The 17,363-nt window shown below is 43.8% G+C and overlaps 1 protein-coding gene across 1 annotated transcript in view; it reads left to right on the top strand.

Moving 5' to 3' along the window:
- Positions 1–1,264: 1,264 nt before the first annotated feature.
- Positions 1,265–17,363, top strand: part of PSMD1 (proteasome 26S subunit, non-ATPase 1) — a 74,601-nt gene continuing 58,502 nt past the window's right edge. The window contains exons 1-15 of the mRNA XM_063338180.1: positions 1,265–1,418; positions 3,853–3,896; positions 4,974–5,047; positions 5,294–5,463; positions 6,326–6,531; positions 7,388–7,531; positions 8,368–8,594; positions 10,040–10,100; positions 11,732–11,860; positions 13,057–13,145; positions 13,804–13,882; positions 14,673–14,846; positions 15,819–15,930; positions 16,570–16,766; positions 16,970–17,065. Of these exons, the coding sequence (XP_063194250.1) occupies positions 1,403–1,418; positions 3,853–3,896; positions 4,974–5,047; positions 5,294–5,463; positions 6,326–6,531; positions 7,388–7,531; positions 8,368–8,594; positions 10,040–10,100; positions 11,732–11,860; positions 13,057–13,145; positions 13,804–13,882; positions 14,673–14,846; positions 15,819–15,930; positions 16,570–16,766; positions 16,970–17,065 (1,818 nt within the window). The 5' untranslated portion in view covers positions 1,265–1,402. The remainder of the gene's footprint in view (positions 1,419–3,852; positions 3,897–4,973; positions 5,048–5,293; positions 5,464–6,325; positions 6,532–7,387; positions 7,532–8,367; positions 8,595–10,039; positions 10,101–11,731; positions 11,861–13,056; positions 13,146–13,803; positions 13,883–14,672; positions 14,847–15,818; positions 15,931–16,569; positions 16,767–16,969; positions 17,066–17,363) is intronic.

Genomic DNA, 17,363 nt, shown 5'->3' with positions numbered 1-17,363 from the left:
TCTGAGAAGAGCGGGGTTGACCCTCTCGGGGTTGTGAGTAGGGCTATGATAATTTTCATTAATAACATTCACTAACTGAGGCCTCAGCTCAGTGGGGTGAGGGGTCTTTGAATACGTACTATGATGTAACAGGAAACTGTTAGCAGAAAAAGAAACTTTACCTCTTCTGAGTGTTTGTAAGGTCCTTAAACACAGGACCTTATTTCTATAATATTCATTCAGGACACAGATAACTTCCACATATGTGATTAGCACAGTGATGTGGAGAAGCTGCAAATCATAACGTGGACTTGAGAGGTCACTTTGGCTTCACTGAGGCTGTTGGGATGAAAGATCATGTTTCCTCAAGGAATTCAAGCCCTTTTGAAAGTATTTTTTTCCTATTTGATAGAAACAGGTAGATATCAATGCCACTGAAGCCTGGGCGCTTTGTTCTCTTGTGCAGCACCATTGCTGTGGAGCTGGGCTTTCCTTGGTGCAGATCCACTAGCCTGAATTTCCCACCTGTCCAAAGCAGGAGCCTGAATGATGCCACGCTCCTCCACAAATGGGGCATCTCCGGCTATGTGCGGGTGTGGGGGGAGATCTGGGCACTGTCCTGTGCCCGCACAGCGACAGATGGGGAAGAGGATTTGGTGAGGGGCTGTCGGATGAGTCTGTACATGTACTTTCCTTTCTAAGGGAGATATTGGTTTGGGTGAGGCCTTTCCCCACAGCTACAAGGTGTGAGAGAAGTCAGGGCAAACAAGGGTGGCCTGCAAGAGGCGGTAAATCCATGGGGTAAAATCCCCGATCCCTGCAATGCCGTGGGACGCGCCTGGGCCCTGAAAGACACCAGCCTGCTGCAGGCAGCCTGTGGTGGCTGGGGGGACCTGCCACCTGCGGGGTAGGTGGCACCCTGTCACCCTGCCAGAAGGGTAGAGCACAAACACGGCCACTTACGGGGTCACCCGTGGGGATTCCACAGCCCTTGGCCCTGCAGGCCCCCGGGCAGTGGAGTGCGGGCAGGGGGCGGCCGTTTCCCAGGTCAAGCATGCGGAGGCTGCCGTGTGGGGCTGGTGGGGGATCCGTGCGGTGCCGTATGGGGCGTCCGGGCCCGGCGAGGCCCGTACGGTATCTGTGAGGGGACAGGGAAAGCTGCGAGGTCCCGGCAGGCAGAGTTGTCCCGCTCGCGCCTGGCTGTTTCTTCGCCGCCCCGCGCAGGCGATCGCCACGGGCACCTTCCCCGGCAGCAGCGGGCTCCTGCCGGAAGGGGCCCTTCGCGGCACTTCCGGGCCGGGCGGCGGCGGAGCGGCAGCGGCGCGGTGCGGACCCCGGGCGGCGGCGGCGGCACCACCGCACCTGGGCCGGAGCGGGCCGGAGCGGACCCCCACCTCCCTCCGCGGGCCGGGCGGGCGGCACCATGATCACCTCGGCCGGTGAGGGAGCGGCGCGGGGCAGCGCTGCCCGACGGTGTTTCGCTGAGTCAGGGCCGTGACTGGGCACCGCCGCAGGCCGCGGGGGCGCCGGCCGCAGCGCTCCGCGGGGCCGCCCGTCGCGGGGGCCTCCCCCTCGCCCCGGTCACCCCTGACCGGCGCCCGCCGGCTCGCCACAACCGGCACTTTAAGCCTGAGCCGCGGGAGGCGGGGGAGAGCTGCCCCGTAACCGGTGCCTGCCCGTGCCCCGGCGCGGCCTTCCGCCTTCCCCCGGGTGCTGCGGCGGCCTGAGCGGGACTGGCTCTTCGGCGGGTTCGGTGGGGACAAGCGGGAAGCAGAGGCGGCGGGCTGCCCGCCCGTCCTGGCGCCGCGTCCCCCTTCTGCCCGTACTTTATGAGGGCTCTCTGGTGGCTTTGCGAGCCCCCTGGCAGACACTGGGGTGAATTGAAGGTCTTCACCTCCTTGAAGTGAATAAGGCGAAGGAGGTATACAGCCGGTGGGCAGGAGGGGTCTGTAGGAGGTCAGCAGGGAAAGAGAAAGGAGGAAGACACAGACTTGAACTTTGGAGGGGGTCAGAAACGCAAATGCCTTGCAGAGGAAAAGCCAGCCTGAAGAGTCCAGGCTAATGAAGGGCGTGAGGAATTAAGTGTTAAACACTGTTTGCGGATCTACTGAAAACTTCATAGCGTAAGAAAAGACGAGAAGTATTTCCAAAAGTAGTTAGGTCAGAAATTATTAATATGACTGGTTGTGGCTTTGTGAGAGAAACAGTGCAGAAGCTAATAGTCTGCAAGTAGCTTTCTCTTTCTGAACCCTTTGCTTTAAGTTCTATTTTAATTGAGGAGAAGTAGGAATTAATTTCAAAGGGCTTTTAAAAAGGTAGAAATACTATGTTGAATAGGAGTAAGATTGCTTATTCCTGATACATCAGGTAAATGCAGGAGCTTATGTAAGAAAAAATAAATAAATCATACATTTGGAGTAGAATTGCAGAAAACAGCTGGAAGGAGTGCTGTGAGATGGACTAGTGAACATACCTTCCTTGCCTGAGGGCCACATCAGTGCTCCTTCAGTTGTTACTGATGGACATGTGTCTAACCTGGTTTTAAAAAAATCTCTGATAATAGAGGTTCTACAACCTTGTTAAGCGAAGTGAATAACTGTCTCACTGTCAGAAAATATACTTTTCTTGCCATCAAACCACAATCTTTGAAACTCCAAATAAAGCTTGGTTTTACTCTTCCTGGTCATATCTGACACAAAGATCGGGTTATTCTTTTTCTGCTGGCAACTGCCCTGTACATGTAGGAACTCTGTGCCCTTCCCAGTTTTCCGTAGACTAACCAGTTACAGACCTCCAGTCAACCTTCGTAACTCCCGATTGCTAGAACTCTTTGTTCTTACAGCTCAGTTCTGAACACCCTCGTTTGATGATAACTCTTAAAACATAGAGCCCAGCACTGGACACCATGGTCTGGCTCAGGTGTGTTGGTGCCAAGCAGAGGGAAGGATTTCCTCAGACATCTGCCAAGAGCTGCTCTCACTTACATATCTCGTTGTGAAGTTGGGGTTGCCTTCCACTGCAGCCATATGATATTATTGCTCATGTTTCATCTTATTCAGATTCCTTTCTATGTTTGTACATTTTAGTTTTGACTTGCACACTCTCCTTTTAGATTTGTCAAGATCTTTTGAAAGCCCAGTTCAGCCCTCCAATAGGCTTGCTGGCCTTTCCAATTTGATGTCTTATGTATATTTAAAAAGGTTATCAATCTATAAAACAGATGAAAGATTAAAAGCAGAAAAGCAGTGAATTGTGTTGGACTTTAATCAGATCCCGTTCTAACCCTTTCAGTTGCCTTCTTGCAGTCTGACAATGAAGCCATCTGTAACCATTTTTCAGATTGAATTCCCCAAATAACTTTGAACCTCTCTTTCAGTTATGTCAGTTAAACGATATTTCTTTAGCTGTTTGTACAAATGTTCTGGGACAGCGTCAGGAGTCTTGCTGAAGTGGTGAGATATGACACCTTCACTTAGCCATGAGGCTTGTTTCCTTGGCATGAAAAAAGTTTAGATGTTTTGACGTGATCTTTTTTACACCCCTTGGGGAAGTTGGAAGTGGCTTGCTAGAAAGCAGTCAGCAAACTATTGATGGAGCTGAAGAGCTGGAAGTAAATCTGAGGTTCTCTTAAGTTCCTGTCTAGTACGTAGCCTAGAAGTATCACCTTTTACAAGCAGTGTACCTTTTCAGTTATAAATTCCAAACTGTTTTATATCGTGTTTAATACAGACTTGGATCTGATCTTTGAATTTGAATACTGAAGATTTTAAACTAGCATTCCAGAGACAGCCTGTTCTGTTGGTTTTGAACTAAATAACATGTTCGCTTTTGAAACAGAGAGAGTCTAAAAGTGACTATGATCTTGTTTTGCAGCTGGAATTATCTCTCTTCTGGATGAAGAAGAGCCACAGCTCAAGGTAAGCTCTTACATCTGGGAGCAATAACAGCATACGTATTATGTTGAGAGCTTAAAATCAGAAATGAGGGGTTCTCAATACTTAATGGTTGGAGAGCAACAGGTGGGCCACAAGTCATTTCCAGCCTGAAAGCTGAAAGGAGGGACTTGAATAGCATGATAACAGATGGCAAACTTCCTTGTTTTGAACGTGGATCAAACTGGAGCTTCACAGGCAAAGATCTCTATTCGCCGAAGCCCCCAGCTCTCTGATGATAATGGGGCTTTGTTACTTAAAAGTGTTCCAGAGACTGCATTTTGGCTACATAAAATTCAAAGCTGAAGAATATCTCAAGTTTTTATCATAATTTAAGCGATGCAAAAAAAAATCACAGTTATACTTCTCACTTGGAAAAAAAAATCACAATAGTAGTAGGAGAAGAAAACAGTAACAGAAACTTTACAGTCCACCAAGTACCTGAATCCATAGGACAGCACCAAACACTCAAAGTGGTGGTGTATTGATGCTGCTTGCTAGTTACTCCAACAGTTAACAAAAGCCCCTTTTAGGAGGGGGAGGTGCATCTTATAATATTGGTAATGCCCTAAATGTTTTGCTTGGAAACAGACATATGTGGTGATAGATCCCAACGAGCCCCACTTTTGCTCTGAACTGGTTACACGTGGGCTGATTATAGTCCAGATACTGTTTATCTGCTGAAGTATTGTGTCCAAATAAATAGAGTTGGCTGACATAGACCACAGGCCAGTTCTGTGTGCTACGCAAAGGTTGCCACAAAAACTTGGAAAACTTTGTATTTTAAGGAATTTCACCTATCAGTCATTTTAGCTAGTCATTCATCACAGAGAGGCCATGGGAAGGAACATCAGGGTTGTCTTACCTGTTAAGTGAACAGCCCTTTATTTGCAAAGGACTTGAAAAGATTAGTAGATGCTTGCAAAGATCTTTTAAAGTAGAATTTGCTGTTGAAATGGGTCAGTGCTTACGATATCAGTCTTAGGTGGTACTTCATTTTTACTGGGGAAAGGTAATAAATGTATTTTTTTGTGTAATATAACTTTCTGTTATTCTTTGTAGGAGTTTGCTCTTCACAAGTTGAATGCTGTTGTCAATGACTTCTGGGCAGAAATCTCTGAGTCGGTGGATAAAATGTAAGAGAAGACACTTACTACTTCAGGGTGTGCTGCTTAAAAAGAACACTAGATATTAAGTGGATGTAGTTTTGGTTGCTTGATACTGGCTAGTACAGCATCTAGCTCCATATTTTCCAGAAAGCACTAATATAAGTGGATGTGAGGTTGGAGCTGTAGTCCCAAAGACGTGTGTTCTATCAAGCTGTCATGTGGCCTTAAAGGGAAATGAGCACATAGAGCTGATACTCTTTCTCTTCTTTGCAGTGAAGTTCTCTATGAAGATGAGGGCTTTCGGAGCCGGCAGTTTGCTGCTCTAGTTGCTTCTAAAGTTTTTTACCACCTGGGAGCTTTTGAGGAATCGCTGAACTATGCCCTGGGAGCAGGTGACCTCTTCAATGTCAACGACAACTCGGAATACGTGGAAACGATCATTGGTAAACAATTGTTGCTGCAAAAGAAAAGCTCTTGTGTTGTCCAAACTACTGTAACTTTGAGATTTTACTTGATTTAGCTGCTTTTCTCCATATTCCTCCTCTTCCTCCTTACATTAATTTAAACTGATGCTGCAGCTAATTTTACCCAGTTTATTTGTGCTTGCTTTCTCCTGCTTTGGGATTCTGTAGTGGAACTGATTTAGGAGTTCTGGTACTTTTTTCCTATCCTTATTCTATTGTGAGTTCATAATAGAAAGATTGCTTTGATGGTTTATTGCCCTTTCTCTCATTTGTGTGTAGTATTTCTTCGGCATAACTTTGGAAATAATGAGCTAATCAGTGTAGCTGCACACCTAACTGAGGGGTACAATGTTTTTTTTTATCCACCTGTAACAATATAGCAAGTCAGATGCTGAATGCATGTGTAATTTTGATGTCTTTTAAAAGTCTCGTCTGCTGGTATCACTTACCTTGTACAAGATATCATGAACCCAGGCTGGCTTTCAGTCTCCCCAGCTAGTGTTTACAATGGAGCTAGGAAGTCTCCTACTGATGTTTCATTTTTTATTTAAAATATTGTGCCACTTGAACAAAGATAATGTCCTTGGTTCTATTTTAAAAATACCTACTTGGTTTCAGCACTAAAATCAGAGTTTGTTAGGAGAAAATGTATCTTCCACTACTCTCTGTATATGACAACACAAATAGTTATTGTGCCTCACCTTTGTGTAGTTTCCCATGTGCTCTATTTGCTGGTAGAATGTGTGTACACACACATTGGTCTCTTCACCTGTAAAAAAAATTACAGACATCTAGGAAGTTGACTTTTTCCTTGCTCTGTGTTTGTTCAATATCATTTCAGCAAAATGCATCGACCACTATACCAAACAGTGTGTGGAGAATGCGGAGCTGCCAGAAGGGGAGAAGAAACCTGTCGATGAAAGGCTAGAAGGGATAGTGAACAAAATGTTCCAGCGGTGCTTGGATGACCACAAGTACAAGCAGGCCATCGGTATTGCTCTAGAGACGCGCAGGCTGGACATCTTTGAGAAAACCATCCTTGAATCGGTACGTGCAAGAGACAGGAGGTGCGTGTAGCTAGTCTCTTCCCAATATGGATCCAGAAGTGAAGTGCAAGATCCACGTTGCTATGGGACTTGCCCTGGTTTGTATGAACAGAATAGAAGATGAAACTCAGGGGTGTTTAGTTCAACATGTTCATGGAAGGCAGAGCCACGCAGGGCTATCAAGTATAGAGAGACCCCTGCCTTTAAGAAATCCCTGAGCTGTAAGTTGCTGGGAGAATATTCCCAGGAATCTTGGCTACGTGCCCTCATCTTAAGGTATTACCTGTCAGCTACTAGCAGAGATAAGATACTGGACTAGGCAGACCTTAGGTCTGGCGTAATGTAAGAACAACTCTTTTATTTTGTTGTGCCTGTCATCTGCTGTAATTTGCTGTCGGAAGGTATCCTTAGGGCTAGGTAAGTGATTTATTTATGGTAGGTAAAAAAAATAATCCAGTAGTTGGGTGAGCTGCTCTAATTTTCAGTGACTGTGTGCAGTCCTAGCCTGCCCTGGCTGCAAGGCAGTACAGTCTGGCTTTAACATCTTTCACTGAGGGTAAGTCGTGTTACCTAGTAATGGCAGTAAAAGAAGCATGCCTGTAGTCATTTGCAGCAGCTCAGTGGTTGTGTGTAATCTTCTTACGCTGCACTATCTAGTCGTATGCCAGACACGTGATTTAAATCCTTTAAATTTTACCACTTTTTAGTTTATAGCTTTCCCGTATTTTTGTATGTCTCCCATTTCTGTATACGGGAATGATAATCATAAGGCATCCATCTTGCTTTCTCTGTTCTGTTTGCTATCCTGTGCATTTACTAACTTAATTGGCCATTGATATCTCTGAATTTTATTTCAGAACGATGTTCCTGGGATGCTAGCCTACAGCTTGAAGCTCTGTATGTCTTTAATGCAGAATAAACAGTTCCGTAATAAAGTCTTGAGAGTTCTAGTTAAAATCTACATGAACCTGGAGAAACCAGATTTCATCAACGTGTGCCAGGTAATCATCTCAGAGTGATGTTTAAAGATCAATCAAAAGTTACTCTTCTTTAGAGGTATTTGACTTGACATCTACCTAATCTCTGTTTTTTATTCAGTTAAATAAAATATCTTTTCCTGGTTCTGTGCTTCAAATGAATATCAAAGCGAGATCAAATTGAAAAAGAGAGGCAAATATTGCATGTTTGGTCAATTTATAGACCAGACACATTCAAAGGCAGTTTGGGGATGTAGACAACTCTGACAGAATATTTCAAGCCTATATAGGGAGTATCAGATGGTAGGTTCACAGCTTAGAATTTTATTTATTCCTCCAAAGAACATTTACAGTGCTTTGTTTTTTGACAAGCCATTGTCTGAAAGTGTTTGGACAGCCAGTTATGAAGTCACTCAGGTGTTCTCAGGCCTTTGCCAGTCTTGCTATACCATGTACGTGTGACTCAGGAGTGCTATGCCTGTTCCCTTTTAGCTGAGGCATCCCTACAAAATGACTGATCCTTCTTTAATGTGCTTTTGAAATGTCTGTGTTTAGTAGGACAGCACTGTCAGTTTCCAAAGATAAAGCTGCAGAAGTAGGAAGGCTTGAATGGCATGTCTTGAATTTGTAATGCTTGGTCTTGTTTTTAAAATGACCTATGAACACTCTTCAAAGATTTCTATTATCTCCTATGAGAGAGAGAGAAGTTTTCTTTCTTTAAAAGGGTGTTCTGTGGAAGCAGCAGGTGAGGGAATGGGGAAAGTGGAGTGTGGTCTTAGGTGGTGTTGCTTTTTCATTCTGAAGTATATAATGTCCTCTCCTGATTACTTTTTTTGTGTTCTTCCCTTCTTCCTCCTCAGTGCCTGATATTCCTGGATGACCCACAGGCTGTGAGTGACATCTTGGAAAAACTGGTGAAGGAAGATAACCTTCTCATGGCCTACCAAATTTGCTTTGATCTGTATGAAAGTGCTAGCCAGCAGTTCTTGTCTTCTGTGATCCAGAATCTCCGCACAGTTGGCACTCCCATTGCCTCCGTGCCTGGGTCCACCAACACCGGCACCATCCCTGGATCGGAGAAAGACAGGTGGGGAGACTGGCTTGAGAAGCAGTGTAATTGTTTGGTTGCAGTCCTGCTGTCATGCAGACTCCTGTTCTGTGTATAGATGCCCATTACAAGCAATCAAGTTACTCCCCTTCGTTTAAGTCAGGGTGATAGACGAGACATGCTGTTTGTGCAGGGCAAAATTGTGTATTACGAGAACCCACTGTTTTTTGAAAGAATGTGTTTTCCTTTGCAGTTGAGCTAAGCATGGTGCGGTTACTGTGGCTCAGCTAATGAACAATAATTCATTAAGCCATAGCCATGTGTGAGTTGCTCGGGAGCACTGATGTTGTATGGTCTTTGCAGCAACTTGTAAAGCTAAGGAAGGGGAGAGTTCAAGCAAAAAGTTTATCGCAGCTATGTGCGAGTTTGGTTTCACATCATAGCTTGTGGTCTGCTACCTGCTTGTGGGAAGAGTGAGCTCAGATGATACTGCAGTGTTATAGACCCTTTTGCTCTCGCAGTTAAAAAGAGCTAGTTCAAATATAGTCTGAGTTTTGTTGAAGTCCTGACATTTAAAACTCAGTCAGTGGTCAACATCGCTGGATCTTAGCTACATGAAGCTGCTGTTAAGAAAACCAAAGTTGGCACTAACCATTTCATCATCTTTATTTCTTCCTTTGATGGCTTACAGGTCCTTGACATAGATACTTTTGCTTTAAACCTCTGTTTTTAGAGGATTGGCCAGTCCGCCCTAAGACTGCAGCCCAGGTGGGGAGCAGCATGGAGGAAGTTCATACTGCATCTGCTCTTTAATCACCAGAGCTGTCATGTCTGTACACAACCTGATCCCTGCACTGTCTTTGGTAGCGTGTGATGGAGAATGCTGCCTAGATCAAGGCTGGTTAAATATAAGGGCTTACACAGCTGTGAGGAACTGGGTCTAAATGCTTTTGAATCAGTGATACAGGCATAGCAAGCATTCTCCTGTCTTCTTTTCCAGTGAAATAAAAGCAAAGGCACAGAATAATTTGTAAATCAGCCTGTGAAGCGTTAGGACAAGGTGCTAACAACAGCTTAACGTGTTTCATTTGCATTTCAACACTCTAGCATCCATCCTAATAGTGGTGAGCTCAGAACTTGAGGGTGAGGATATAATTATCCTTGCTGCCTTGTTTGCTAACCTTGTTCTCTCACCTGTCTCTGCCTGTTTGTTCCCTACAAACATCTCTGGTTTTGTTGTCTCTATAGATGGAATGAGAGGGTGGGGTTTTCCAGGCCTTTGTCTTCAAGTTCCCTGAAAATTGAATTGGGAAGGAGTTTGCTTCTCAGCAGTGACCTCCAGATAGTCCGCCCTTGTCCTTTTTCCAGTCATCATCTCCAAATCCCAGGCTACTCTTTTAGGACAGTGTTCAGCCATAATTACAGTGCTTGACTAGTTACAAGTGATGAACTGGCTTGCATTTATCATTTTCATTTTATTTCAGTGATGCTATGGAAGCAGAAGAGAAACCAGGAAGCACTTGTGCAGGGAAGTCTGCAGAAATTGTGAGTGCCATTTTCAAAATATGCCTTGCTTAGTTTTTCTTATATGTTCTCTTTGAATCTCTGGGGTTGCTAAATTGGTTTGGCTAGAGAAGAATGGAATTCCACTTCTGTCTTGCTTGGAGACAAGGTGACAGATGATCTCTGAGGACCAAATGTTTGACAGTGTGAAAGTCCAGCAGTTCAGTGGCAGAAAGCTGAGGGAGAGTGGAAGGTGGGTAGATTTCAGTGGGAACTACTGAGCCCCAAAAAAGGGGACAGAAGGGTCTGGCTCATGTGTTTGCTTTTTGTTGATATTGAAATAATTAACTCATTCCAGAAGAAAGGGCCTGAAATTTGACTGCTGCTGGGAAGCTTAGCTGATGAATTAGTTTGTTGTAGTTTTTTTTTTTCCTTCTCTTTCTGAAATCCAGCTGTAGTTCTGGCTGGATAGGACTGATGCTGTTCTGCAGGAACGGCTGGAGGGGATGCTGACATGCTGTAGTTTCTTTTCCATGGAGGAGGAAGGTGTTGCTTCTAGCCAGCATGGTGGCTGTGTTGCTGGGCCAGCTGGCTAGAATCTTTTTGTTCAGTTTCTTTTCCCAAGTATTGGAGAAAGTGGGATCACTTCTAACATGCACATACAATTGCATATCAGCATGTAGAATAGCTAATGCAGTTCTGATGCTTCTGATGCTGAGGAAGGGAAATGCTACTGAAGAGGAAAGTAAAACCCAAGACAAGTTTTTCTTTTTCCCCATGGTGCATATTCGCAAACTAGACTTGTGAATCTTTGAGAGATTCTTGCAGATAACTTAAAACTTAATCAAGGGCAAACAGAAGTGTTTTCTTGAAATTATATTCCACAAGGCAAACAAAAGGGATTGAGTTACTTTACCCCATCAAGGAACCTGTAAACAGTGCTTTTGTGCCGGAAAGGTATCTTGAATCAGTTTCTGCTGCACTGGCATTGCTGACTGCGCCAGGGGACAAGTACATAAAAACAACCCGTGTGGCCAGAAATGTTCTTGAGCTTAATCTTCCACAATTCAGAAAGCTGACTACAAAGAAATAATTGAGGGGATTAGTTTAAGGGCTGAACTACTCATGCTTGGCTGGTCTCTGACCAGCTAACAATGTCGGTACAAAATATTGCAGTGTACTTTCACCCTGCTCAGAAGGGACTTCAGTTGGAACTTAATCTGTGAAAACTGTTCAGTCATGAGGAAGAAGACTTTCCCAAAGAGCTCTGGAAGATGAATGTATTAGAGTTTCCTAGTTCTACTAGCTGTTCTAAATAAAGCCTTTACCTCACAAGAACAATGCTATAGCTTAGCAGCGTCATGCGAAGTGTTGTGACTAGCAGCTTGCAGAATATCAGATGTCACTCATCCTTTTGCTTTCAATGAAAGAACACATTTATTTGAAAGGAGTCTCCTATCCCACCTGCGCTGTTGTGCACAAAGGGACTTGATTATCTGGGAGGTTTGGGCTTGTGCAGCAAGGGCAGAAACAATGTCCTTTTATTCCTAAAACTTGATAAATTTTGGAATGTGCTGTTTGGAACATACCGGAGTGGCTTCTCATGAACTGTATTTTAAGAGATGTAGCTGAGTTCTCGTGGTTTTTTTTCTTCTTTTTGCTTGTATGTGAAGAACCCAGAGCCTAAGGACCAGATCTCAAAAATGATTAAAATTTTAAGTGGGGAAATGGCCATTGAGTTACATCTGCAGTTTTTAATACGAAACAACAATACAGACCTCATGATCCTCAAAAACACAAAGGTAAGAGACTTTGTTAGATATGGTTGTCTTGGATTCACCTGATTCATCCTGTGTTTGTTTTGACCACGTTGCTGTTAATTTTACAACATCATCTTATGTTTTAGCATGGTCTCTGGGTTTTGAGGATACAAATCTGTCTTTTAGTCATGATAAATTGACATTTAACATTTGAACCTGTGAGGCTGAAGAAGAGGTGATTGCACCCTAAAGAAGGCCATATAATTAGACTGTTTCAGCTTGCAGCTAGTATGACCTAATGACATGCTGCTATTAGCTTGTTGATTCTTTTCTTCTTTTTCCCCCGATTGTTTATAGAAACTAATCCTTTTCTCCTCCCTTTTTTTGGTGGGTTTGTTTTTCATCTGGTCAGTTAGATGAATGAACTCACTCTCCAGCTCCGTGACGGATCCATTGCAAATGCTGCTGGGCTGGGGAGGAAGGGAGTCATCCAGGACTGTAGGTCATGATATGTTGGTATCTTGGTTCAGGTGTTATGTGAGTCCACACCTTCAGTTTGGCTAAAGAAATCCTGGTATGTGCTCAGAGACTATTGTTTCCACATTGAAGACAAAACCAAACAGATATTGTAATGTAGGCAGGGCTACCGAATTGAGTAACTGGTTTTGGTTTTGAAGGTGTTACTGAAGGGTGGACAAATGAAAACTTGCAGGTAAATTAGACTCTCTTAAGCTAAACGGTTATTTGAAACCATAGGAGAGGTTTTTTTATCTGTGAAACGAGATGCACATCATCAGCAAAAATCATAGGGGATGCTTGTCAGTGGGTTCATCTATTTCAGGAGGCACCTCAAATGTATTGGAAAATCTTTTCCATCTGCTGGTTAAGTGCTTGGGAATGATGCTGCATAGTGTTCCGGGCATGGCTTGAAAACGTCAGCAGCACACGCTCTGCAGTGCTCAGTTCTGGGAACCAGAAGGCGGGGTTCTCCAGTTAAGCTGCAATTGAAGTAATCACATTTCTGACAGAAACTCATAGAAAGGATTGGTTTGCACTGGAAAGATGGGTTGAGGATATATTAGAATGTATTAAAAATCTATTAACTTTGATTAAACGGAAATTGCTGGTTAAATTAATCATAATTACAATCTATTTTTCTAGTGTACTGGCAAGCATGTTAAGTGACCTAGGGCATATCTTTTGCTGACTGGTGACACTGATTGTTTTTATTCTTTCAGGATGCAGTGCGGAATTCCGTGTGTCATACAGCAACGGTTATAGCGAACTCCTTTATGCATTGTGGTACAACCAGTGACCAGTTCCTTAGGTAAATCTATGGCAAGGAAGCTCCAATGACGTTTAGAGGGGTTTGAACAACATTGTTGCCCTATTTAGCTTGATACTCCCTAAAGGGTGTCTGCAGAACTCTGATGGGCTTAGAGAAGAATAAACAAAGGGTCTGAAAATTAATGTGGAGGCAGAGGGAAGAAGCTGGTATTGTTTTCTTTTCTCTATCCTCACAAACTGGCTTTATTTGACTGCTGACCATATGAGCAGTTTGGAAGGTGGAGATCTGGAATTTCTGTTCTCTTTGTTAGGAGTTGGAGAATTTCTGAGATGATGTATCTTTTTTGGTAGGGACTGACAGTGCTGAATGGTTCTTGGAAGGGAAATGTCAGGGCTGACCTTAACCAGGGACTTGAGGAAAGCTCCAGAAACTCTGCTAGAGTTTCTCCCAGAGAGTTGATGGTCTGCATGTTGAGCAGTTCTCCATCTTTCACTGAGATCACCAGTGTCGAGAAACTTGACTATGACCAGCCAAAAATCAGGGCTGATGAAGGGGAGAGAAGTATAAAGTGGGAAATGTGGTTAGCCTTCTTGCCTTCTGGAGCTGCTTTCTGCTTTCAAAGCTATGGAATCATGCTTGCAGGATGAGGAACAGGCTGTATGAAAAGCTGTGTAACCTTTCTCTTTTCGTGTTCCAGAGACAACTTGGAGTGGTTGGCCAGGGCCACAAACTGGGCTAAATTTACTGCTACCGCCAGCTTGGGTGTTATACACAAGGTAACGTTGCATTAATTTCCCTCTGTTCAATAGAAATACTTGACTTGTGAACACTGGAAACATTGAAATGGTGATTCTGAAGATGCCCGCACTCCGGTTTAGCTAGTCTATAGCAATGTACACAGCTGTAACTTAGTTTGTGTCTTTGCACTAAAGACAAGCTGTGCTTTATCAAGTCCATCTCATCTGATATCCAGTGTAGTTTACGGCATGTTTTGCTGAGCATCAAAAAGGTGGAAGGATAACGTGGCTCAAGGGGAGAGTCTTCTTCCTAGCTCTTCTCTTCTTTTGTGAGTTGATCAGAGTCAATAGTTTCTAGCTATTAAAATTGCAGATGTATATTTCTGAAGTGGTTTTGAGACAGTACCGAAGTCCTTACTATAGTAAGTTTGAATGGTGATCTAAGTAGTGGGCATTTTTTTCAAATTCATTCCAAGGGAGGGTATATTTAAAGCTGTTCTCAAATAGCAAGAAGTCTTCGTAATTGTTTCCTGTGCCTCAGCCCTCATTAAAGTGCTCTAAGTGAATGAAGCGGGGTAGCTTCAGGCCAAATTTGTCCTGGTTTGTATCAGTGACCAAGTGATTGATGAACGTTCATGTACTGTGGTTAATAAAAACCCAGTACAGGATTCTTTGCTTATTGTACAGCACTGAAAAGCTGATTTTTGTGGAGAAAGTAATGGCTATAACATGTTTTCTGCTGACTTGTTTAAATATTATCATAAAGTGTTTGCATTCACTCTTTTTTCACTTTGCACTTCCCTTACTGCTGGACACTTGAACATTACAGGGTCATGAGAAAGAAGCATTACAGCTAATGGCGACATACCTACCCAAGGACACCTCTCCAGGGTCAGCCTACCAGGAAGGCGGAGGTCTCTATGCCTTGGGTCTCATTCATGCTAACCATGGTGGGGACATCATTGACTATTTGCTGAACCAGCTGAAGAATGCCAGTAATGATGTAGGTACTGGGTTTGGTAATGAACCTTTGTTTTGTTGGGAATATCTAGAAGGGTGCTAGCTGTTTGAGAAGCGGGGGTTAGAAGTAACTAAGATTGTGTCAGTAGTGTGATGCTTACACCTCCTGTGGGCCTTAAATATAAAGTTTGCGTTTTAACAACCTATTGCTAAATTTTTAGGAAATTCTTATGTACTTAACAGTGAATCTAGCTTCATCTTTCTTACTACTTGTATATCTGCTTTGCTTTACTAGTGGACCTGTGGTATTCAGGCACTGTTATTGCTTACAGCTTAGCTGTCAAAGGAATAAGCCACAAAATGCGTCTGCGCCCTGTAGGTTTAATGCATCTTATACAAAAAGCAGTGTTCTACTTCACCATGTACTGTTCGTAGACCTCTACAAAAAGTCTCTTTTTAAGTTAGGAATAGATGAGTATTTTCCAAGCATGTTCCCTTCTTCTCCTTGGACTTGTACTCTCTTTGGACTTGGGAATTTCAGACGACTACTATAAAAATTCTGTGAACAGATCCCACTCACCTTATCACAAATGTACTGCCTTTCCTGTATTTGCTGTTAGAAGAAAAGAGGATGTAGACTGTTTTAAGTGGGTACTGATTTAGCTTTCTATTCAAAAGCTATTACTAGGCAGCAATTCTTACACATGGCACAGATTTATGGTTTTACATAAATCACTCAGTGGGGAAAAAGACCTTAAAGATACTAGAAAGTCTCTTGTGCTATGTGTAAAGCTTCTGATACTCATTTTTTGTGCGCTTTTTATTCTATTTTCTGCCTCTTTCATCAGTTACTGCCTGAAATGGTGAAAGTGGTATTTCTAACAGGTTAAGAAATTGTTTTGGGTGTTTGGGGGCTAAATGTTTGCAGCTTTATGTTGATGGAAGGATGTCTACTTCAGCTGAAGCCATACTGTGCCCTGTTTTATGATGACTGAACTTGCGTATGCTTCTCTAGATTGTCCGACACGGTGGCAGCCTGGGTTTGGGTCTGGCTGCCATGGGGACAGCACGTCAAGACGTGTACGATTTGCTGAAAACAAATCTATACCAGGATGATGCAGTGACAGGTAAATGTTCTGCTTTCAAAGCAAATAACCATCTGAGGCCTTATCAGGCATCTGTAGTTTTTGGTGTTTTTTTTTCAGGTTTTCTGTTAGCAGCGTGGATTGCTTCTAGGTGGCCTTAGCTGTGTTTTATTTACTGACCTTTTCCTGTTCAGCATGGTTCTTTAGTTATGTGGCAGTAATGTTCACAGGTCCTGTCAGGACTGGTCTGTGGCACTATGCCAAATTGATAAGACATGCTAGGTCTTTAAACAGTCCCTTATTTTGCTTTATTCTTTCCTTTGTCACATGCTTTTTGTTGTGGTTGATCTCCAGAGCCATGTGCCCTTTTTGGCTGAGAGACAGGCTTGGAGAAGCTTGTAGGGGCTACTGCTGCTGCATTGGCAGGGGTTCACAGGAAAATTATCTCAGCAGCTCTTGGCCCAAGGAAGAGAAAATTGAACTTGGTAGGGAAGAGCACTAAATTGTCTCTAGTAGGTTATCAAGTCAAGCACACTTGGCCATGAATAATAGGGTTGCTGGGTGTGGTGGTGTCCAGAAGTGATCTGTTGGTTTACATCCTGTGTGATTCTCTAGATATAATATTTACTGCTTTTGGGAACAGAGTTTGCTTAATTTTTTTTGGTTTTCTGTGCTGTGCAGGTGAGGCAGCTGGCCTGGCACTGGGATTGGTTATGTTGGGATCTAAAAATGCTCAGGCTATTGAGGACATGGTTGGCTACGCACAGGAAACCCAGCATGAAAAGATTTTGCGAGGCCTTGCGGTTGGAATTGCTCTGGTCATGTACGGGAGGATGGAGGAGGCAGATGCTCTCATTGAGAGTCTCTGCAGAGATAAGGTAAGTTTAGCCGTGACTTAATCCCTGGCCCTTTTGTTACATGGGTGACATTCCTGTCCTTCTGTGAAATCTCCAGCTGCGGTGGGTTGGCTGTTTTGAACCAGGGAAGTTCTTACATAGTTCTAAGTCAGACAGTTTCACAAGTCGCTTCACTCCGAGTCCCTGTTCAGATGGATGTTAAATAGTGATGCTTTCTCTTCCAGGATCCAATTCTCCGTCGTTCTGGCATGTACACTGTTGCTATGGCGTACTGTGGCTCAGGGAACAACAAGGCGATCAGACGCCTACTGCATGTGGCTGTAAGTACTGTGGGTTTAGGAGCACATACAATCATAGAATGGTTTGGGTTGGAAGGGACCTTAAAGATCATCTAGTTCCAACACCCCTGCCTTGGGCAGGGACATCTCCCACCAGACCAGGTTGCTCAAAGCCCCATCCAGCCTGGCCTTGAACACCTCCAGGGATGGGGCAGCCCCGGCTTCTCTGGGCAATCTGAGAAGAAACAGCAAGAAATTTGTGGTGAGAGAGTAAGCTCATCGCTTTGACAGGCTTTGTGTCCACAGTGTTCACGTTCTGCTCCAATTCAGAGATTGTAAA

Source organism: Chroicocephalus ridibundus, chromosome 6 (genome assembly GCF_963924245.1).
Source record: "Chroicocephalus ridibundus chromosome 6, bChrRid1.1, whole genome shotgun sequence".
Classification (NCBI taxonomy): Eukaryota; Metazoa; Chordata; class Aves; order Charadriiformes; family Laridae; genus Chroicocephalus; species Chroicocephalus ridibundus.
The sequence above is the reverse complement of the archived record's forward strand: the minus strand, read 5'-3'. Positions and strand labels throughout refer to the sequence as shown.